Source organism: Onychomys torridus, chromosome 8, assembly GCF_903995425.1.
Source record: "Onychomys torridus chromosome 8, mOncTor1.1, whole genome shotgun sequence".
Taxonomy (NCBI): Eukaryota; Metazoa; Chordata; class Mammalia; order Rodentia; family Cricetidae; genus Onychomys; species Onychomys torridus.
This window is the reverse complement of record NC_050450.1, coordinates 22,537,413-22,560,329: the sequence shown is the minus strand read 5'-3', so window position 1 is coordinate 22,560,329 and position 22,917 is coordinate 22,537,413. Positions and strand designations below refer to the sequence as shown.

Here is a 22,917-nt window from a genome sequence, read left to right as displayed (position 1 = left end):
TGAGCAAAAGGAAGTGAAACACATTTCCAAAACCAAAAATGATATGATCTATGTCTTGGAACATCATGAATGTATCCCTGCTAACTAGATTCTGTATAAATAAAGAAGCACTCTGGCTGCTAGTCAGTCAGGCTGAAAGATTCTCCCAACCACCATGGCCTGGCTCATTTCCTTCCCTTACCAACTCCTTACATCCTCTGCTGGGACCTCTCCACCTCCAGGGATGGCTTCCAGCACCTGTGCTTTGGAGATGTGACATTAAGTAGTAGCTCCTTCCTCTCTGGTCCCTGTTTTTAGCCACAGCCCTGCTGTTCTGGAATGATTTGCCAATGAAGAGCTTAAGACCCCAGCTCATAGCATCCTACATTATACTGGCACATGTTATATGTTTTAAATGTTAAGTTCTTTGACAGTATGGAGAACATAAATCTTTTATTCATGGTTGCTCTTGAAAAGTGTAAATATCTGAACTCAGTTCATGAAAACAGCTCATCCTCTCAACAAGCAGCTGCTCTCCAGTTCTCAGCTATACTCACCTCACATGCCCATCATCTGTACTCATCCAGCTTACCTTCCAATGATCCTTGGTACTCCAGCTGCAGCCTCTGGTCTGCTTGTGTGCCTCCCACCAACATCATGGCTATCGTAGACAGATGTTGTATCTTCTCATTTCTTCCAGTACCTACCGCAATTCTGGCACACCAGAGAAGATCAATTCATATTTGTAAATCCATGAGTGAAAAAAAATACATGAGCAAGGCAGTAATATTATTCTCTGTAATACTATAGCACGAGACCCTTGATATGTATTTGTCAAAACCCATAGAACCACCAAGCACAATGATTGAAAACTGCCATGAAGAATGGACTTCCCCTTTTCACTAATGTGTCAGTATCAGCTCATCAATCATTAGTACATCAACTTTTAACGAATACGCTGCATCAGTACAGGATACTAACAGGAAACTTCTTAGGACTTTTTGGGGAACCTTTCTACAAATCTAATACTGCTCTAAAAATGTAGCCCACAGGGCTAGAGATGAGTCAGCAGTTAAGCCCACTTGCTGCTCAGTCATGAGGACTGGAATCTTAGCACTCTGGTCAGAGGGCTCATAAATGCCTGTAACTCCAGCTCCAAGGGACCTGACACCTTCCTCTGACCTCCTAAGCACTTGTATACACACATACACACACACACACACACACACACACACACACACACACAGAAAAATTAATTTTAAAATTTATTTTACATCCCAACTGCAGTTTCCCCTCCCTCCTCTCCACCTACTCACCTTCTCCCTTCTCCCTCCTCCCCCCATTTATTCCTCCTCCTCTTCTATTCAGAAAAGGGCAGGCCTCCCATGGAAACCAACAAAACATGACATAAAAAGTTGCAGTAAGACTAAGCACCTCCTCTCCCTCATATTAAAGTTGGACAAGGCAACCCAATAAGAGGAATAGGGTCCCAAAAGCTGACAATAGAGTCTGAGACAGCCCCTGCTCCCACAAGAAAACCAAGCTACATACACAACTGCAGAGGGTCTAGGTCAGTCCCATGCAGGCTCCCTGATTGTCTCAGTTCAGTCTCTGTGAGCTCCTATGAACCCAGATTAGTTGATTTTGTGGTTTTTTTTTTTTTTTTTTTTTTGTGGTGTCCGACTTCTCTAGCTTGTACAGTCCCTCTTCCCTTCTTCCACAGGATTCCCCATGCTCTCCCTAATTTTGGCTATGGGTCTGCATCTGCTTCCATCAGTTGCTGGATGAAGCCTCTCTGATGACAAGTAGGCTAGGTATCAATCTGTGAGTATAGCAGAATATCATTAGGCACCATTACGCTAATATTTTTCCTTTTTTTTTTTTTTTTTTTGGCCGGTCATGTTTGGTTCTATCCTAGGTCTTTTGGGTCCTGGCACTCCAGGTAGTATCCAGGTGACCTGAATCAGAAGCTGGACCAGTCATTGGTTGGCCACTCCCACTCTCTGCACCAAACTTACTCCAACACATTGCATAGGCAGGACAGACATGGGTAGATTGAAGGTTATGTGGCTGGGTCAGTATCCCAGTCCCTCTTTTGGAAGTCTTGTCTGGCCACAGGAGATGCCCACTTGAGGCTATGTGTCCCTGTTGCTAGGAGTCTCAGCTGGGGTCATCCTCATTAGATTCCTAGGAGTTTCCCTTGCACCAGGTTTCTACTTCACCCTGAAATGTCCCCCTTTTCCAGCCATCTCCTTCGTCACTCAACCTGCTCCCTCATGTGTCCATCCCTACCTGCCAACAGTCCACTCAGGAAATCTGTTCTACTTCCCCTTCCCAGGGAAATCCATGCTTCCCTCGTTGAGCCCTCTTTGTTCCTGCCCTCTCTGAGTCTGTAGATTGTAGCATGGTTATCCTTTACTTTGTTTGTCTTTTTGAGTCAAGGTTACCTCACTCAGGATGATTTTTTAATAGTTCCATTCATTTGCTAGCAAATTTCATGATGCCATTGTTTTTAACAGCTGAGTGATGCTCCATTGTGTAAATATATCACATTTTCTTTATCCATTCTTCAGTTGAAGGATACCTAGGTTATTTCCAGTTTCTGGATAATATGAATAAAGCTGCTATGAACAAGGTTGAGCAAGTGTCCTTGTGGTATGATTGAGCATTTTTTGGATGTATGCCTAAGACAGCTGGGTCTTGAGGTAGATCGATTCCCAGTTTTCTGAGAAACTGCCATATTGATTTCCAAAGTGGCTGTACAAGGTTGTACTCCAACCATCAATAGAGGAGTGTTATCCTTGCTCCACATCCTCTCCAGCATGAGCTGTCCCTTGTGTTTTTTACTTTAGCCATCCCTGACATGTGTAAGATGGAATCTCAGAGTCACTTTTATTTGTATTTCCCCAATGGCTAAGGATGTTGAACATTTCTTTAAGTGTTTCTCAGTCATTTGAAATTTGTATGTTAAGAATTCTTGGTTTTAAATTTGTACCCCCACTTTTAATTTGGATTATTTGGTTTATTGATGACTAATTTCTTGAGGTCTTTATATAATTTGGAAATTAGCCTTCTGTCAGATGTGAGGGTGGGGAAGATCTTTTCCCATTCTATAGGATGCCATTTTGTCCTATTAATAGTTTCCTTTGCCTTACAGAAGCTTTTCAATTTCATGAGGTCCCATTTATTAATTGTCAATCTTAGTGTCTGCAATATTGGTGTCCTATTCAGGAAGTTGTTTCCTGTGCCAATGCGTTCAAGGCTATTTCCCACTTTTTTTTTCTGTCAGGGTCAGAGTATCTGGATTTATGTTGAGGTCTTTGGATTTGAGTTTTGTGCAGAGTGATAGATAGGGATCTATTTGCATTCTTCTACATGCAAACATCCAGTTAAACCAGTACCATTTGTTGAAGATGTTTTCTTTTTTCCATTGTATAATTTTGGCTTCTTTGTTGAAAATCAGGTGTGTGGATTTACATCTGGGTCTTCAATTGACTCACCTGTCTGTTTTGATGCCAATATTTATTATGATAGCTCTGTAGTAGAGCTTGAAATCAGGGATAGTGATACCTCTGGAAGTTCTTTTATTGTACAGGATTGTTTTAGCTATCCTAGGTTCTTTGTTTTTCCACATAAAGTTGAGTATTATTCTTTCAAGTTCTGTAAAAAATTGTATTGAGATTTTAATGGGGATTTCATTGAATTTGTAGATTACTTTTGGTAAGGTGGCCATTTTTACTGTGTTAATCCTACTAATCCATGAGTGTGGGAGATCTTTCCATCTTCTGATATCTTCTCCAGTTTCTTTCTTCAAAGATATGAAGTTCTTGTCATACAGGTCTTTCACTTGCTTGGTTAGAGTTACACCAAGATATTTAATATTATTTGTGACTATTGTGAAGGGTATTGTTGCCCTGTTTTTTTTTTTTTCTCAGCCCTTTATCATATAGGTGGACTAGTGATATTTTTGAGTTAATCCTGTATCCAGCCACTTTGGTGAAGGTGTTTATCAACTGTAGGAGTTCCTTGGAAGAATTTTGGGGGTCACTTATGTATACTAATATAACATCTGCAAATAGCAATACTTTGACTCCTTCCTTTCTGATTGGTATTCCCTTGATCTCCTTTTGTTGTCTTATTGCACTAGCTAGAACTTCAAGTACTATATTGGATAAATATGCAGACAATGGACAGCTTTGTCTTATTCCTGATTTTCCTGGAATTGCTTTGAGTTTCTCTCCATTTAATTTGATGTTGGCTATAGATTTGCTGTATATTGCCTTTATTATGTTTAGGTGTGTTCCTTGTATCCCTGATCTCTCCAAGATTTTTATCATGAAGGGACGTTAGAGTTTTGTCAAAGGCTTTTTTCAACATCTAATAAGATGATCATGTGGTTTTTCCTTTCAATTTGTTTATATGGTGGATTACATTGACAGATTTTCATATGTTGAACCATCCCCTGCATCTCTGAAATGAAGCTTACTTGATCATGGTAGATTTTGTTTTTTATGTGTTCTTGGATTTGCCTCGTATTGTATTAAGTACTTTTGCATCTATGTTAATGAGAGATATTGGTTTATAATTCTCTTTCTTTGTTGAGTCATTGTGTGGTTTGGGTATCAGGTGACTGTGGCCTCATAAAATGAATTTGGTAATGTTCCTTCTGTTTCTATTTTGTGGAATAATTTGAGGAATGTTAGTATTAGCTCTTCTTTGAAAGTCTGGTAGAATTCTGCACTAAAGCCATCCTTGCCCTGGGCTTTTTTGGTTGGGAGACATTTAATGACAGCTTCTATTTCCTTAAGGGTTATAAGTCTGTTTAAATTATTTATCTGATCTTGATTTAACTTTGGTAAGTGGTATCTATCAAGACATTTGTCCATTTCTTTTAGATTTTCCAATTCCAACTTAAATTCCTGGATCTCCTCAGTGTCTGTTGTTATGCCCCCCTTTCCATTTCTGATTTTGTTAATTTGGATATTCTGTCTTTCAGTTAGTTTGGATAAGGATTTGTCTATCTTGTTGATTTTCTCAAAGAACCAACTCTTTTGTTTCATTGATTCTTTGTATTGTTCTCTTTGTTTCTATTTTACTGATTCCAGCCCTCACTTTGATTATTTCCTGCCATCTACTAATCTTGGGTGTGTTTTCTTCTTTTTTTCTAGAGCTTTCAAGTGTGCTGTTAAGTTGCTAGTGTGATATTTCTCCAAATTCTTTATGCAGGCACTTAGTGCTGTAAACTTGCCTCTTAACACCTACAGCAGGGTCCTTGCTGTTGTTCCCTGTGGGGGTGGGGGCCAAGTAGGCATAGAGTCAAAGGCACACAGACTCCACAGACACACAGACCCCACAGACTCCGGGAGAATGTCGAAAACAACAAGCTCAGTTTATTCATTTAGAGGCAAGCTATATATATGCTCCACCCCTCCCTGGGGGAGGTCTGATGAATATGCATCAGCTGGTGTGACATGGCTGTCTCTCATTGGTCCAGGTCATCTCCAGATCATGCTTCAGCTGTTGTTGCTAAGGCCGGTTAGGCAGACCCAGGCTGGCTCTCAGAAAGTATCTTTTTTACTTGGCTGGGGCTCAAGCCTGCAAGCATGAGTCATGCCCCCAAGCACCACTTTCATTGTGTCCCATAAGTGTGAGTATGTTGTGAATTCATTTTCACTGAATTCTAGGAAGTCCTTAATTTCTTTCTTATTTCTTCCCTGACACAGCAGTCATCCAGTAAAGAGTTGTTCAGTTTCCATGAGTGTGTAGGCTTTCTGTTATTTCTGTTGTTGTTGAAGTCCAGCTTTATTCCATGGTGGTCTGATAAGATACAAGGAGTGATTTCAATTTTCCTGTATCTGTTGAGGCTTGCTTTGTGACCGACTATATGGTCGATTTTGGAGAAGGTTCCGTGAGGTGCCGAGAAGAAAGTGTATTCTTTTGTTTTGGGGTGAAATGTTCTGTAGATGTCTGTTAGACCTGCTTGGTTCATGATGTCTGTTAGCCCCAGTATTTCTCTGTCTAGGTTCTGCCTGGATGATCTGTCTGTCTGTGAGAGTGGGGTATTGAAATCTCCCACTGTCAATGTGCAAGGGTCAATGTGTGATAAACTTTAGTAATGTTTCCTTTACAAACGTGGGTGCCCTTGTGTTTGGAGCATATGAAAGATTCTCCCGCTGGAGAACTTCCCTCAGGAGAGACCCCGAACCCAAGGAACACGCCGAAACCACGGATCAGATGCAAACAGCAAGAGGGTTTATTTGAATACACAGGTACCTGGGGCGACAAGTCTCTCGGAGGACTTGTGTGCCTTCCTAGGGTAAAGGGGACTTTTTATAGGATCCCAGGGGCAGAAGCGCGGTTACAGAAGCAAGAAGCATAGTTACAGGGTTCCTGTTGGTTGATTCAAATAAGGCCAGGGTGAACTTGGGGACATATCTTTAATTTTCAGAAATGTGCTGTGTGTGGCCGACCTGGCCACCTGGGTACAGTGGCTATTTTCCCAGCCCAACTGTTTAGTCCCCAAGGCCAGGTGGCCAACCATAGATATCCTGTTTTGACTCAAGGTTATTCTCCCAAGGCCGGGTGGCCGACCACAGTCATGAACCCCTGCCCCCCCCCCCCCCCGCACTTGCCCTGCAGAATGGCGCCTCCCAGGCCAAGCCACCGGGACCGGGGGTGGGGGGGGGCCTTTCACATAGATGTTAAGTATTGAAGTGCCATCTTGTTGGATGTTTCCTTTGATGAGTATGAAGTGTCCTTCCCCATCTTTTTTGATTAATTTAGTTTGAAGTCTATTTTGTTAGATAATTAGAATCACTACACCAACTTGCTTCTTGGGTCCATTTGCTTAGAAAATCTTTTTCCAACCCTTTACACTGAGATAATATCTGTCACTGATGTTGAGGTATGTTTCTTGTATGCAGAAAAAAAGGATGCATCCTGTTTTTGCATCCATTCTGTTAGCCTGTGTCTTTTTATTGGGGCATTGAGTCCACTGATACTGAGAGATATCAATGACCAATGATTATTCATGCCTGTTAATTTGGTGGTGGTGGTAGTGGTGATGGTGGTGGTGGTGGTGGTGGTGATGGTGTGTGTTTCCCTTCTTTAGATTTTGCTGGTGTGAAATTATTTCCTGTGTTTTCATGGGTTTGGTTAACCTCCGTAGGTTGGAGTTTTTCTTCTAGCACCTTCTGTAGGGCTTAATTTGTAGATCAATACTATTAAAATTTGACTTTGTCATGGAATATCTTGTTTTCTGCATCTGATTGAAAGTTTTGTTGGGTCTAGTAGACTGGGCTGTCATCTGTGGTCTCTTAAAGTCTGCAGCATATCTGTCCAGGTCCTTCTGACTTTTAGTCTCCATTGAGAAGTCAGGTGTGATTCTAATAGTTCTGCCTTTATATATTACTTGGACTCCCCCCCCCACCCCAACTTTTCTCTTTAACAGTCTTTCTTATTTCTATACATTTTTTGATTATTATGTGGCAAGGGGACTTTCTTTTCTGGTCCAATCTATTTGGTGTTTGGTAGACCTCTTGCGCTTTTATAGGCATTTCATTCTTTGTGTTAGGAAAGTTTTCTTCTATAATTTTGTTGAAGATATTTTCTGGGCCTTTGAGCTGGGTATTCTTCTCCTACTATTCCTATTGTTTTTAGGTTTGGTCTTTTCATAGCACCCAGGAAATCCTGGGTGTTTTGTGTTAGGAAATTTTTAGATTTAGCATTTTCTTCAACCACCATATCAGTTTCTTCTATCCTATCTTCAGCGCCTGAGATTCTGTCTTCCATCTCTTGTGTTCTGTTGGTGATCTTACTTCTGTAGTTCCTGTTCACTTACTTACATTTTCCGTCTCCAGGATCCCCTGCTGTGTTTTCTTCTTTGTTGCTTCTATTTCTATTTTCAGATCTTGAATGGTTTTATTCATTTCCTTTACCTGTTTGTGTTTTCCTGGATTTCTTTGAGAGGTTTGTTCATTTCCTTTTAAAAGGCCTCTATTGTCCTCATAAGATCCCATTCACCATGTCCAAGCGAGGGGTTGTGGATCAAAAAACAGAGACAAGAGACAGCAGGTCATTCGTGCCAGCAGGATGCCGATTTATTGAAAGAGGGAGGAAACCTTAAATACAGGCTTACAGCACAATGGGAGAACCCCTGGAGGACAGAAGTCCCCTAAGGATGTTTTATAATCTTACATCTAAGCTGTTAATGCCCAAATGCAGGACACACGAACAAGGAACTTCCCTTAAGCATTCAGGAGGGTGGAAACCTGCAGGGAATCAGCATAGGGAAGATATCAAGGTCAAGGTCAGCAAGCAAGACAACAGCTACCCAAACTGGGGGGCAGGGACCTACATTTAAGGTCATTTTCTTGTGCTTCCACTGTCTTGGAATGCCCAGGGCTTGCTGTAGCATCATAGCTGGCTGGGTTCTGGTGGTGCCATATTGCCCTGGGTGTTGTTGATTGTATTCTTATGCTGGCCTCTAGTCATCTGGGTTTGGGGTTATTATCAGTTTAAGTGCTGATTTCTGAGTCTATCTTTGTTGGATGGATACTTTTTGATGTCCGCCCCCCCCCCCTTCTTCCTGTTTCCTCTCTGGTCATCTGGCCTAAGTGGCCAGTGGTTCTGGTGACCAGCAAGTCTTCAGGTCCAATAGTGTGTCTCTGCTGGGGTTTTGGTGGCCTGCTTGGCCTCTGGGGTTTGGGGTGCTCACTTTGCTCCTGAGGTTCTGGGGTTCTGGGAATTGGCATGGCCTCTTGGGTTCTAGATACTGGTGTGGTCTCTGGATTCCAGGTACCTGGGGTTCCTGGGGCTCCTAATACCTGTGTGGCCTCCAGTAGAACAGGAATCATCTGCCAGGTTGTGGGCTAGGATATTGAGCCTAGGGTAGGAGGTTCTGTTGGGGACTACTGGGCAGAATTTAGGGTTCCTAATACTGACATGACCTCCAATATGGTGAGAGTCTTCTGCCAGGGGTTGTGGGCCAGAATATGGAGCACAGGGAAGGGGGTACTGTTGGGGACTGCTGGATGGAGCGTAAGGGGTATTTAGCAGGTGGTAGGTGGTGGCTTATCTGGGGCATGGCCTCCAGTAGAGCAAGAGTCTTCTGGGGGGGGGGCAGGATCAAAAATTAAAAATTTAAACACAGCCCATTAGAACTGGTGATGGCTCAAAGGGTAAGACTGCTTATCACCAAACTAGATAACCTGAAATTGATCTCTGGGATCCACACAGTGGAAAGAAAAATGAACTACACAAGTTGTCCTCTGACTTCCACATATGTGCCAAGACATTTACACATGCACACACGCACACATACTCAAATGCCACTAACCAGAGTGATCAACAGGGCAACTAAATGAAATTCTCCCACTGATACAGATTAGGGGACAATGGATACCCAGCTCTCTGTACTGCCCCTCTTGGGAACAGCATGGACAGAAGCCATTCCAGTCTGAGCTTATGGGGGGCCAGGGGGACTAAAACAGTGGGGATGCTGGCTGTACTGCCTCACACGCCTTTGGTCAAGAGTGCTGGCAAGACAGGAGGCAGTTCAAAAAGGAGCCCGCTGAGAAAGCAGGACTGGCCAGCACATGGATCTGAACAGGCCAGCAGCAAGGCGTCAAGCAGAGCTCCCTGGGAACTGAGACTCACCCAGCTCAACTGCTATGGGGGATTTTCCAGGTCTGATTTTTCTCCAGTGTTTCGTACACAGCACAGTAAAAGACATAAGCTGCATCCACTCTGTTCACACACCCCAAAATGCTAATTCATAACATAAATAGTACTGTATTCTTTTCTGCATCTGAGTTGTTTATCACGCTTAAGAAAGGAGGAGAGAAGCCAAATTGTGTAGCTTGTAAGCTCCATGAGAGCAGGAAACGAAACTGTATATTCATTTATGTACAATAATAGATGCTGCACCAATAGTTGAAGAAATAAATTGCTCTACAAGATCCATAGCTGAATCACAAAGAAGAGAGAGGTAATGGGGCCTTCTCCTGGTGGAGAATGTCTTAAAAGCCACTCCTCAATCAAACCTGTGGGTATTTCCAAGAAGCCATCCACATCTGTGCATCCTCGCCACATGTCATCCCATCTCTCTTCAGGCTGCATGACTGCATGGCTCAGAGCATGCTGGATGAGCCCTGCTGGTAGCATGGGCACTGGGAGGTGACCCGATGCTCTGCCTGTTCTCACTGTGGGAAAGGGATGGGAAATCCAGACTCTGCTCTGCTCATGAGAGGCCCCTTGCATATGTGAAGCTGGATGGTGACCAGGACTTCCTCAGAGTGCCTCTCTAATAACAATAAAAGTGTGCTATGCTTTTTAAATGAATGGATTTGGTAAAATGTTTTCTTACTTTTTCCTAGACATCGCCTGGTGGTATTACCAGTATCAGAGAGGTAAAAAAAAAAAAAAAAAAAAAGTCTACACTAACTTGACTGTCTCAGTTATATTACTTGGAAAGGAAGAATTTCTCAATCAAGTATATATTCTGCAATTGGTTTTCACCAGATTTTTATGCCCCTTGTTAGCAAACTCAGTCTGTGTAGAAACAGCTAGGGATGTTCTCTTAGGGTTGAGGTTTAAGAAAAGCTTTGTTCCTCCTAAGAGACTCATAATTTACCTTCCATGGTAATTGAATGTCCATAAAATAAAGCTCAGAACTATGTTGTAGCTTAAGTATATTAACTGTTTAGAACAAATGATCTGAATTACTCTGTTCTCCTCCCCTCCCCCAACATGGTCCAGACCTCCAATCAAAGCATTTTCCGAAGCAGTTTTTCTTTATTTGTTTTTATTCTATTATTTAGTTCCTACGATCTACTTCAAATGCTTTGTGAAATAAAATCAAATGCTTAAATAGAGACAGGAGAAAGGCAGGTGGTGGGGAGGTTGAGCAGTTCTGCATGAAGATCCAGACTCAACAGCCTCCAAGCCACACAGGCAGCTCAGAGACATTAAAAAGAGCCTGAGGTGATGCCTGCATGGTGCACCCCTTTAATCCCAGCACTCAAGAAGCAGAGGCAGTTGAATCTCTGCCAGTTCATAGCCAGCCTGGTCTACAGAGTGAGCTCCAGGACAGCCAGAGGTACTTAGAGAGACCTTGTCTCAAAACAACAGAAAGAAAGAAAGAAAAAAGAAAGAAAGAAAGAAAGACAGAAAGAAAGAGGGAGGGAGGGAGGGAGGGAGGGAGGGAGGAAGGAGGAAGGAAGGAAGGAAGGAAGGGAGGAAGGAAGGAAGGAAGGAGGAAGGAAGGAAGGAAGGAAGGAAGGAAGGAAGGAAGGAAGGAAGGAAGGAAGGGCCCTAGGTGAATGACAGGGGGCCCTGGTGACTCTACTTAACCAGAGTGTCCAGCCCCTGCTTGGCTCTAGTAGATGACACCCTGGAGAGAATTTGAGACTCAAGATTTTCCAGGAGAAATCAGAAACACAAACTTGGTCATGGATTTCTTGTCTATAAACATTAGCAACTAATTTTAAATGTATTTTATCTATTTCATTAAAGTATGAGCTTCTATGTATTTCTTACAAACAAAAGCTGTCTTTGAACTTCATTCAAGCTAAGGATCACAATTTTGGAATGGAATGAATGGGTGGATATAAAGTACAACCCAGATGCCCCTTCTGTCAAACACACACACACACACACACACACACACACACACACACACACACACACACACAAACACGCACACACACACACACACTTAAGAAACTGTATTCTAAGCAAGGGAGGAGATGGCCATAGTTTTGGGTCATGGCCTTTGTCATCAGCTAGAGAAGATACTTCACTACCAGATGTCCCCCAGGTGTGGGCCCTCACTGCTCAGTTTGGGGAGCTGACTTGTACACAGGCATGACATTTGTTAGGAGCAGGAGCACCTCAAGGATGTCACAAGGTGACTTACAGTCTGTGCTCCAATGAAGTAGAAGCCACTGTGGGGACATGTGGAAGCCAGTTCTGATGGCAGCGTCCTGGACTGGCTGGAATCAGGATCCAGCTTTGTCACTGTTGGCCTCTGTGACCCATGCCTCAGACAAAAGGAGTTACAGCTTGGATGGACAATAGAAGACCTTTGCATGTACTCTGTTTATTTAAAAGTTACAGAACTCACTGGAGATATAGAGAGGCTTGATACAATACATTTTTTCTAAGATAATCTAAAGTTTTTATCCATCCTATACCCAGAACCACCCCAAATCCTAAAGTACTAAAAACCAATTTACTCGGAATCATACACTGTTTTGTCTGGGATTCCTCGCTGTAGCATACTCTACAATTTATTGTTGTGGTTCATGTTCACTCCTGGTGGTAAACATTCATAACCTTGTGGGTCACTTGTAGCTAGAAAAGCACCTTCTCTACTAAGATAACTGACTTCTACATATCAGACACTAGACTCCTCGCCCCCCGCCATACACAAAGTCACATGAAAGCAGTTAACAGATTTCTAATAGAACATTACAAAGAGAAGATAATTCTCATGGATTTTTATCAAACAGAAATTTCTATAGTATTAACCTCAAGATTAGTTTTGATTCAAACTCAATCTGACTTAATAATTAGTTTATCATCTTTAATCATGAAAATAATAACAACAAGCAGCATATGGTATTGAAGACTCACAAGAACCAAAGTGGTAAGGAGGCACCCTGTGTGTTAATTCTGGTTTTGTCTAATCAGGGAGCTGGGCCAGTGTCCCCTCTCTATTGGTTCTGTCTAGAAATGTCCAGGGAATCCCTGAGTGGCTCCAGGAGAGTTGTGAAAATCATCCTCTAAAATTTCCCATGCATGTGTTCACAGTGGCCCAGAACAGGAAGGCTACAAGGTGGAATGAAAGAGAGGAGTGTCCAAATGTGGGCAAGTCTAGACAGTTGCAAAAGCTGTGGACAAGTTCAGTTATTGTTTTCTGATCAATGGCCATGACTCATGAGGGTCTCAGTGGCACAGGTCTGCCAAGACTAGAGTACATCTCACACCAGTCAAAGACAGCTCTGCCTCACAAAGTTTTACCTCCAAAATTTTTGCATGCATTTATCGCATATACTGAACTGTTACATAAGTTACATTTTTACTTACTGATTTAAGCATCGAGTATCCATAGGTGTCTACTTCCCTACATCTTGAGCCTCAATGACCAGAATTTCTCCTGTCATGGATATGACTGCAGACTGATTATTAGTTAAGCATAAAGCCAGAAAGCAAAAGCTTGGCCACCAATAACTTAGTATTCACAGCCTGCAGAATCTCTTTAATTTGTAACTCAATCCTGCCTCCCACATAGCAAGTCTATCATTGGTCAATAAGGAATGACTGTATCTTAATAAAGTCAGTTTAATAGTTGGTGTCTTAATAATTATCACTTTTTCAACAAGGTCATGAGAAGTGAGAGCTGGTTCTGAGTTGAAAAAATTATTTAAATGTCTGCAAAGAAATTCCCTTAGCTTATAAGGAATCCAGCCACAGCGAGATTAAGAAACAGCACAATTACACACACACACACACACACACACACACACACACACACAGACACACAGAGAGAGAGAGAGAGAGAGAGAGAGAGAGAGAGAGAACTTTATTCCTCTAGGTCAGATAAACATTTGCACATAAACCTTTATGACACATAGTTTTCTATTTTCCAAAATATAGTTTTCTATTTTCTCATGAATATTTTAATATAATTTTGCTGATTCTTCTTCCTTTACTAAGGCTACCTGAGCATACCCAGTGGATAGTGTAGAGTATATTATAAACATCTAGAGCCCCTTCGTAAGTTACTTCAGATATACAAAACTAAAGATACACACATTTTTGTGCCAGGACGAACCTGCAATTGATTTCTTAGGATGAGTTTGAGGTCTCGTGAGGCACCTGTGAGCTTTCTTCATTACACTTATAGGACATCCATTTTCCATTGCTTTTGTTTCTGGCCACTGGCCCTTTGATTTACACAGAAACCTTCTGCATTCAGGTATCTGGTACTTAACTCATTAGCAAAACTAACAATAATTAAAGGCTCTGTAAGAATTATAAGGAAATTGGCCACTTGCCACAATGTAACATAAACAAAGTATCTTATTTATTTTGAATCATTATCTGCCTCCATCCCAGAAGGATTAGGTGATGTGTGTTACCCAGCACGTAAGAAAGATAACAATTAACTTCGCTGCCACATTATTGGAGCTTTACTCCAACATCCTTTACTGCTGGGACTCTGCACAAGATATAAATTTTGATGGATTTGTTTGTATTGGGATGTAAGTACCAAAGGAGAAAGTGATAGCAGCAGAGAAAATCTGGTACAAAGAGCCCACCCCTGATTACAGAGTGCCTGCCAGTATGGCACCTGCTCACCTTGTTCTGTGAGGCAAACCCAGCCTGCCTCTTCTCTGACTTATTGTAGGGCAGCGTGGTCTGTGTGTTCCCAGCAGCCTGCCTGTCTCACCCCTGTTTTCATCAGGCAGAAGGTGGAATTGTTCAATATATGGATTGGCTGATACCCGTGTGACAACGATGGGCGGAGTAGGGTGGATGGTAAATGATCCTCAACTGGAATAAATTTACATAAAGCATTCTGCCAGGGCCCAAAGGGAAGTACTCACTCATCCCTGCATGAGGCTAGACTCATGGAAGCGCCATTGATGGATGCACTTTGACTTGCTTTGAGGGGAGATAAGCAGATTCAGCTGACAGGCACTTCGTAAACCAGCAGTGCACCATTAGACCCCCATTTCAGTACACATTCCGGAAGTTGAACCTCCACTATTCACAACTGTTTGTAGAGCCTTCCAAACACCCTAAAAGCCTTTATTTATACAAAGACACACAAATCGAAGTCACTTCCCTAGTACTGAAGGATATCTAGCAGATATTATAAAACAATACCCTGTATGTCACATTTCACATTCCATAGTTTGAACGCTCTAAGTCTCCCTAGCATCTCCCGTGCTAGCTCACACGGTGAAAATTTATCCTTTTTAAAAGCAGGTGTAATTTGTTCCCCCCTTACTATTTGGAAACTCTATTCCCCGTGTCTCTACATAGAAAGCAGTGTCCGTGGGCATTGACTTGAATATGCAAAGAAGGCCATTTGAAAGAGAAGACGTTTATGTGTGGATGTTTTGAAAATGTATTTTGAACACTTCTGCCCCCCTCCCCCTACCTGAGATGCTGATGGTCCCTCCCCTTTGTGTCCATCACACCTTCAGGAACACAGTGGACAGACTGTTGGCCAGCGAATGGGCGGGGAGTGGGGTTCAAGGCCCAAGATTACCTGCAGTGTGACCCAGCCCAACCCAAAGTCCCAGTTCCCAACATCACTCTTTCAACAGCTCAGGCAATGGTCCGACCGAGACCAGAGAGGCCAGGCTCTGATGCCATTCCCTCTGCTTCCAGACAAAATTGAGGATGAGCTAGAGATGACCATGGTTTGCCACCGGCCTGAAGGACTGGAACAGCTTGAGGCCCAGACGAATTTCACCAAGAGGGAGCTGCAAGTCCTTTACCGAGGATTCAAAAATGTAAGACTCCCCAGAGGCTCTGAGGCCTGGTGTGATTTCCCACATGGCTAAGGTCTTCTGGTGCCAAGGGAGTCCCCAAAGAGCAGAAGAGGTGTTCTGGTCACCTCCCTCCAGGCTCAGCCTACAGGTGGAGTTTGGTCAACTGCCCTTCAGCTTGACTATGCTGGTCATGTGACTGCTTTCTATGCTGGTCACTTGTCTGTGCTACCATTAGCCTTTCTTCCTTCCAATGTTGAGGAGGCCGTATTCATAGTGGCCAGCTGAGTCGGAGTGGAGGCCTGGGAGGGTGTTGCCCAGTTGGGCACTTGGCTGAGAAGGGAATAGAAAGGAGGAGAAAATTCACAGTATTTTTGGACATCTGCCATAGTCTCAGTACCACCTAATATTGCTAGCTTTGTTGGGAGGAAACTGTTAGCCATGTTCCATGGGTAAGCATGTTTGAGAACACAGGCTGCCTTGGACAAAGTTACAAAGCTTAGAACAGGCTTAACCAGAATCCAAACCTAGACCTTCCTAGCCCTAACATCAAGACTCTCCCAGCACAGTAACTATCCTGTGATGACTTCCCCTCTCTTGCAAAGTAGCTTTTCATGGCGGGGTTACCTCCAACACCCCCCTAGAGATACCCAGTGCAGGAGTATTTGTCCAGTCTCTGCCCAGGAGAGGGCATGAGGAACCTGCCCAATCTCTAGCCTCCTAGACCGCCCCCCCCCCACCTCATGCTCCACTTACTCGCTCTTCACTTCACACAGGAGTGCCCCAGCGGTGTGGTCAACGAAGAAACATTCAAGCAGATCTACTCTCAGTTTTTCCCTCATGGAGGTGAGTATATCTGTGGGGAAATCCTCCCAGCATCCTCTCCAACGATCAGCCTTCCCTTCCTCCAACTCCCCTATCCTTTGTCTCTGTCTTCCTCAGGGTTAGAATTTATGGCAAGATTTTTCCTTACTACAAAATACAGAATTCTTGGTGGTGGGGGATGAACCCGCACCAGGAAAGGAAGGGTTGCTGGTGCAGTGTTGGAAAGTCTCATAGCAGCTCTAGAAAGCCAGTGTCATGCTCCCAGAAGGAACGCTTGAGTTTCAGAGATGTGAAGCAATCTACTCAAGATCACACAGCTTGTATGTGGCAGACGAGGAACAGAAAGTATACGGGACAAAAGCTTTGCCATTTGGGTTCCTTAAACAGCTTAGACAGGTTGAAATTTTGTAAACAGCGTTAGTAAATATTGCAGACCATAAGAATCAACGAACCAAAATAAGTGGATGACATTGTACTCGTTTATAAAGCCAGGTTACTGAGGGCACTGGACTCCCATCACCTGCCCAGTTGGGAACAGCTCTACATATCAGAGACCCTTCCTCCTGTGACCTTCTTGTGTAAGCTGTCCACAGGTGTCACTTGGACAGGTGCAGAACACCTCTTCTGGGGTCTAACAAAATAGAGACTCAAGTGACCACATCCTTCTTGGGCCCTGTCTATCATTTGGCCTCACACAGGTGTCTCCCTGGTGTGGGTCTCTGTGTTGGGGAGAAGTAGCTTCATGTCGTGCTAGTACCACACTCCCGGTTTATGAATGCCATAGAGATGCTGTTTCACTATGTGGCAGGGAAAGCTCCAGTTTAATGTATTTCTCCACATGTTTCAAGAGCCGGATCTTGCCCCATCCCTCTCTACAGAGATATGGAATGGGTTCTCAGAGATGCCCCAATAGATGTGTACAGGCACAGCTCTACAGAGATATCTTTGATCAAAGTGTAGGTCTCTGCTCACAAGGGAATGCCCATACCATGGCAAGGACCACTTTCTCAGGACATTTCATTTCAGTCACCATGTTATCACCTCCAGAGAAACAGGTCACACAGAGAAACAGGCAGGGGAACCATTCTCAAGATTATGAAGTAGAGAGAGTCGAGGACCTACCTAACCTATTGCTAAAACTAGATTCTAACCTAAACTCCAGGGGCTGAGCGAAGGGGTCTCCATCCATCCTCTCTCTCTCTCTCTCTCTCTCTCTTTCTCTCTCTCTCTCTCTCTCTCTCTTTCTCTCTCGTCCCATCCCTGCTTGTTTTCCAGTGCTGTCTCTGCCCTCTGTAGAACCAGCCCCCCCTCACCTGCCTTTCCTTCTACCTTGCAGATGCCAGCACATATGCCCATTACCTCTTCAATGCCTTTGACACCACCCAGACAGGCTCTGTGAAGTTTGAGGTACAGTCTGGGCGTCCCCTGGTTCCACATTGCTTCTTCCTCCAAATCTAGGGATCCTGGAGGAAATGGCTAATTGTCAAATATCTTCAGTTAAGACAAGAAACTTTATTCCTTTAACAAGCATCACCTGAAGATAGAGGAGGGACTTTCCTTGTCCTCTAGACATGGGGAGTGGGTGTAGAGACAACTTAAGAGTTCCCTTGTGCTCTGCATGCTGGGTGGTAGCCTCTGGAGCTAGCATTTTGCATTTATTAACTTGTTTAACTTCTATAATAGTGCTATAAAGTAGGCTTGGATCATCATTTTATGGAAGAAGAAAATAAGGCAGAGACCAAGTAGCTTTTCCAAGGCCAAAGAGAGAGTAAGTGGCCAAAGGGGCTTTTGAACACAGGCAGTATACTTCCTCATCCTGGCTCATAGCCACTGGAATGTACAGTCCCTCAAACGTGAAGCAACCATTGCAACCATGGGTTAGGATCAACAGGGGAAGCTGAATTAACTGCCTAGGGGTCTCCATACATACAAAGCTCCAGTCTTCCTCAAGGGGCCACAGAAACTACAATGGTGAGGTTGTAGAGAATGGAAGACAGACGTTCTTTGCTGGCATTGGCCATTTCCATCTAACTAACAGGATGATATGGGGGCAGGGCGCCATTTTGTAAAAGCACCATGGTCTAACCTGGTGGCCAGCTTCTCTCCACCCACACAGTGGCTCAGAGGTTAATTTTGCTTCTGCCTTTTCCACTTCTTAGGACTTTGTGACGGCTCTGTCTATTTTACTGAGAGGGACGGTCCATGAAAAACTAAGGTGGACATTTAATTTGTATGACATCAATAAGGACGGCTACATAAACAAAGAGGTGAGTGCCCAGAAGAGTGGATGACAAGTATCAGATCTCATTAGCCAAAGCTTGTTCTGCCTGACAAAACCATAGAAGGGAAGATTGGGGAGGGGTGGGCAGCTGTCTCAAAAATGGAAGAGAGAAGAAGGAGAGAGAGAGAGAGAGAGAGAGAGAGAGAGAGAGAGAGAGAGAGAGAGAGAGAGAAGGAAGGAAGGAAGGAAGGAAGGAAGGAAGATCAAGGGAGGGAGGAAGGAAGGAAGGGAAAGGAAAAAGGAAAGGAAAGGAAAGGAAAAAGGAAAGGAAAGGAAAGGAAAGGAAAGGAAAGGAAAGGAAAGGAAAGGAAAGGAAAGGAAAGGAAAATCCCAGAGGATTTCAGAATTTTCACTACTTGACTCTTAGAGCCTCAGTAACTACTTGACTCTTAGAGCCTCAGTATGTGTGTTTAGCCAGGGAACTGCTCATGGTCTGTCATTCAAGTCACCCGAAGTCTGATGTAAACTGGTGTGCCGTTGGGGCTCAACATTAACATCTGGAACATCTTGCTGTGCTTCTGTATCTTGACACGATGCCTAGAGCTATGGAGATGGTCTCTAACCCTTACCTGAACTCTGCAAGGTTCTCCTCTCAGAGTACATAATAGCCAAGTTCCATGTTCATTCAGCCATGTGGTCCCAACACAGGTCTGAGAACTCACTCAGTGTTCTGGTACTGGAGATCAAACAGTGAGTGACTGTCATGGAGTGGGGCAGTGGGATGAACAACAGTAGGAAAACAGAGGAAGACAGGTAGGTGTTTAGTAAGAGTCAGCAGGTGCCTGTCTAAGAAGGTATTGCCATACCAGGACCAGTCACCCCAAAAGCCAGGAAAAGTCCCTAGGCAAAAGTAAGAGCCATTAGAGGGGTTCTCAAGGAAAGTGGAGGTCCATGTGACCTCCAGACAGGAAAGCTTGATGGTGGCTGCAGGCTGGGGTATGAAGAAAAGCCTGTCAGGTTCACAATGAACCTGAAGGTTGTCAGGCTCAGACGGTGGAAGACTGGAGTAGAAGCCCACTCTACCTACTGGAGCTGCTGGTACAAAGTGGAGGTTTTGAGAGACACTAGCACTAAGGGTGGTTCAAAGTCAGCAGGAAAATCTGAATAGCTTCCTGTCACTAAGAGAAATAAAATCCACATGAAAAATCCTGGAAAAGTTTAAGCCCCTCAGATGGTTTTCTGATTACTTCTAACACAAACCCTACAAAACTGAGGCAGAAGGAACCTCCCAACTTTTTTTGTAATCTAACTATATGCTATTCTCAAACTAGAAATAAACAATGTCTTATAGAGAAGACATCTGTCCTTAGTTCTCATGATTACAAATGTAACAAGTTTTTTGTAAACATTAGCAAACTAAACACATTAATACATTAAAAAATATAGTATCATGTAAACAAGTAAGATTTATTCTAGGAATACAAGGTTGGTTGAATACTCAAAAATCCATGTCATTCACTGTATTTACACAATAAAAAGAAAAAATACATTACTCACTAAATAACAGAAAAAAGCACTTGACAAAATTACTACTCATTCATAGTAAAGTTTTTAACAAACTAAGACTACATTTCTTTCTCAGCCTAATAGCTGATAACTGGGTTTTTTTAAATCCTATGGCTAACATCTGCTCACTAGTGAATACTGTATACTTTCAATGTCAAGAATTAAAGAAGGAAACGAGGCAAGAAAAAAACAAAATGAGAGGAAAGTAAAGTGATCTAGATTGGAAATAACTAAATTTTTATCTGTAATAAGGTTGAATTCATGGAAAATCCTAAGGAAACTCCAGAAAGCTACTAAGAAGAATCATGAACATATTTATCAAGGTAGCCAGATAGAAACTCTATTTTTAAAAATGCAATATATACTATGTTAAGAAATAATTCCCCTTATGATAGTACCCATATAAATAAATATTTCTGATAAATGCAACAAAATTGATGTAAGATTTATACATTAAAAAAACACAAAATATTGCTGAAAATTGAGGCCTAAATAAACAGATGTGCCATGTTGGACTATGCAAGATGTTAAAATGGAGAGTCTCAAAAATTCAACTTGTAGGTAGACTCAATGTAGTCATAACCAAAACACCCAGCAGGCACTTTGAAGGAACTGATAAATTGATCTAAAATGTATATGGAAATACAAGGAGCAAAACAACCCAAATGAACCACCTTATTTCAAGAGTAACATAAAAGATAGTAAAGAATAGACTGGAGACTTGGTGTCATGATAGACTCAGCTTACCAGATCAAGATGAATGTCCAGAAGGGGCCTGGGACTGTGGCTCAGCTGCACAGCACTTGCCTAGCAAGTGTAAGACCCTAGGTTTGAGCATCTCCTATAAATAGACTTGTCCATATTGTCATTTCAAAACAAATACCACTGAAGCCAAAGAGAATCTTTGGCCAACAACATCTTGAACAAATGGTTCTGGGCCAACTCCACATCCATCTGAAAATAAAAATGGTTCTTACTTCATGCTGAAAGCAAAAATTAACACAAGGTGGATATATACATAAACATAAAATCAAAAGCCATTGTAATAAAGAACGCATAGAAGAAAACATCCTCACTACCTTGGAGTAGGAAAGAATAGTTTAGAACACATGATAAGAGATCATGAAAGAAAATTTGATGTTTCTCTTCATCAAAGCTACAATTTTCTGCTCTCAGAAAATGCCACTAAGAAATGAGAAATGCAAGCCATAGAGTTGGGGAGATGGCTTGCAAATTATTATTAATGACAAAAAGTTGAGATCCAAATAGATAAGAAATACTTAAATGTTATAAGAAGGTAAACAAGCCTACTAATAATAGATAGTGAGGGGCTACCAAGACTGCTCAGTGAGCAAAGGCACGTGCTGCTAAGCCTGATGACCTGAGTTCAATCCTAGAAGCAAAGCACTGACCTCTGACCTCTGACCCCTACACTTGCACTATGACTTCCATATCCCAACACAATAAATAAATAAACAAATAAATAAATGTTTAAAATACAATAATAGTAATACAATGAAATTTTTAAATAGATTTTTAAAAGTTAAACAGATACTTCAGAAAATATTAGTAAATGGACAATACAGACAACCAAAATTACCCCATATCTCTAATCGTCAATGAAATACAGATTTTTTGTTTTTGTTTTTGGTGTTTTGAGACAGGGTTTCTTTGTGTAGCTTTCAAGCCTGTCCTGGGACTTGCTTTGTAGACCAGGCTGCCCTCGAACTCACAGAGATCTGCTTGCCTCTGCCTCCCGAATGCTGAGATTAAAGGCATGCACCACCACTGCCTGGCAGAAATACAGATTTTTAAAAACTATAATAAACTATAATTATGCATGTATTAGAGAGACTGCAAATAAAAAGAGCAACAATTCAAATGCAGGCAAAGATGAGGGACAGTTAGAAACACTTAAACTCTACTAGTGAGAAACAGTACAAACATTGCTTCCTAGGAAACATTTTAGCATCTTAAATAAAATCGACATCAAACTACTGTATGACCCAGAGATCCCACCCCTACATATTTATCTTAAAAAATGAAAATATGTAACTCCATAAATACCTACACAGACATTGTCATAACACCTTTATCTACAATAGCCCCCAAACTGCCAGCACCCAAATGTCTTTCAACAGGATGGCAGATAAACATATTGCTGTCTGTCTATTCAGCGGGTGCTCAGCAGTGAAAAAGAAATAAATCACTGTCACGTGCAACAGTGGGCACGGATTCTGTAGCCATTATGTACATTAAATATAGACAAGCTCAGACTTACAGTATCATTCCATTTGCATCAAATTCTAGAAAATGAAAATGCCTTTAATGACCAAAGTTTCATCAGCAATGGCTTGATGCCAGGGGGTTGGCAGAAAGTATAGAAACTTCTTGAGGTGATAAAAAATAATGCAGGTGTTGAGTCTGGAGGTGGTACAGCTGTGTACATTTACCAAAGTTTATCAAGTGGGACACTTAAAATGAGTGAGTCTGCTGTAATCAAATTATGCTCCTATAAACCCTATTTTTAAAGGGAGATCTCATTTTAAGATAGGGGTGTCTAGACAACAGGAAGTGCTCAAAATGTGTTGAATGAAAAAAATTAAAGACTTTGGCAAAGCATATAAAGGAAAACAAGACTCCAATCTCACTTAAAATACACACCACAAATTCAAAACGAAGTGCTGGGAAATTAATTCTAGCACTCTAGTTAAAGGAGCGTGCATGACCAGAAACAGGTTTATTGCAGAGGTAATTCAATAGTAGAGCACATCTATTAAATAATTCAGCACATCAGTACATCAAAAGACTAAACCATGT

The 22,917-nt window shown here is 42.3% G+C and overlaps 1 protein-coding gene across 5 annotated transcripts in view; it reads left to right on the top strand.

The window, feature by feature from the left end:
* Positions 1 to 22,917, top strand: part of Kcnip1 (potassium voltage-gated channel interacting protein 1) — a 405,992-nt gene that overhangs the window by 369,492 nt on the left and 13,583 nt on the right. For 3 of the 5 annotated variants that reach the window (XM_036197226.1, XM_036197227.1, XM_036197228.1), the window contains exons 2-5: positions 15,385 to 15,509; positions 16,262 to 16,331; positions 17,647 to 17,717; positions 18,470 to 18,577. In XM_036197226.1, coding sequence (XP_036053119.1) covers positions 15,385 to 15,509; positions 16,262 to 16,331; positions 17,647 to 17,717; positions 18,470 to 18,577 — 374 coding nt within the window. Of the gene's footprint in view, positions 1 to 10,355; positions 10,389 to 15,384; positions 15,510 to 16,261; positions 16,332 to 17,646; positions 17,718 to 18,469; positions 18,578 to 22,917 lie in introns of all 5 variants that reach the window. The other 2 variants (XM_036197224.1, XM_036197225.1) reach the window with 1 other exon arrangement.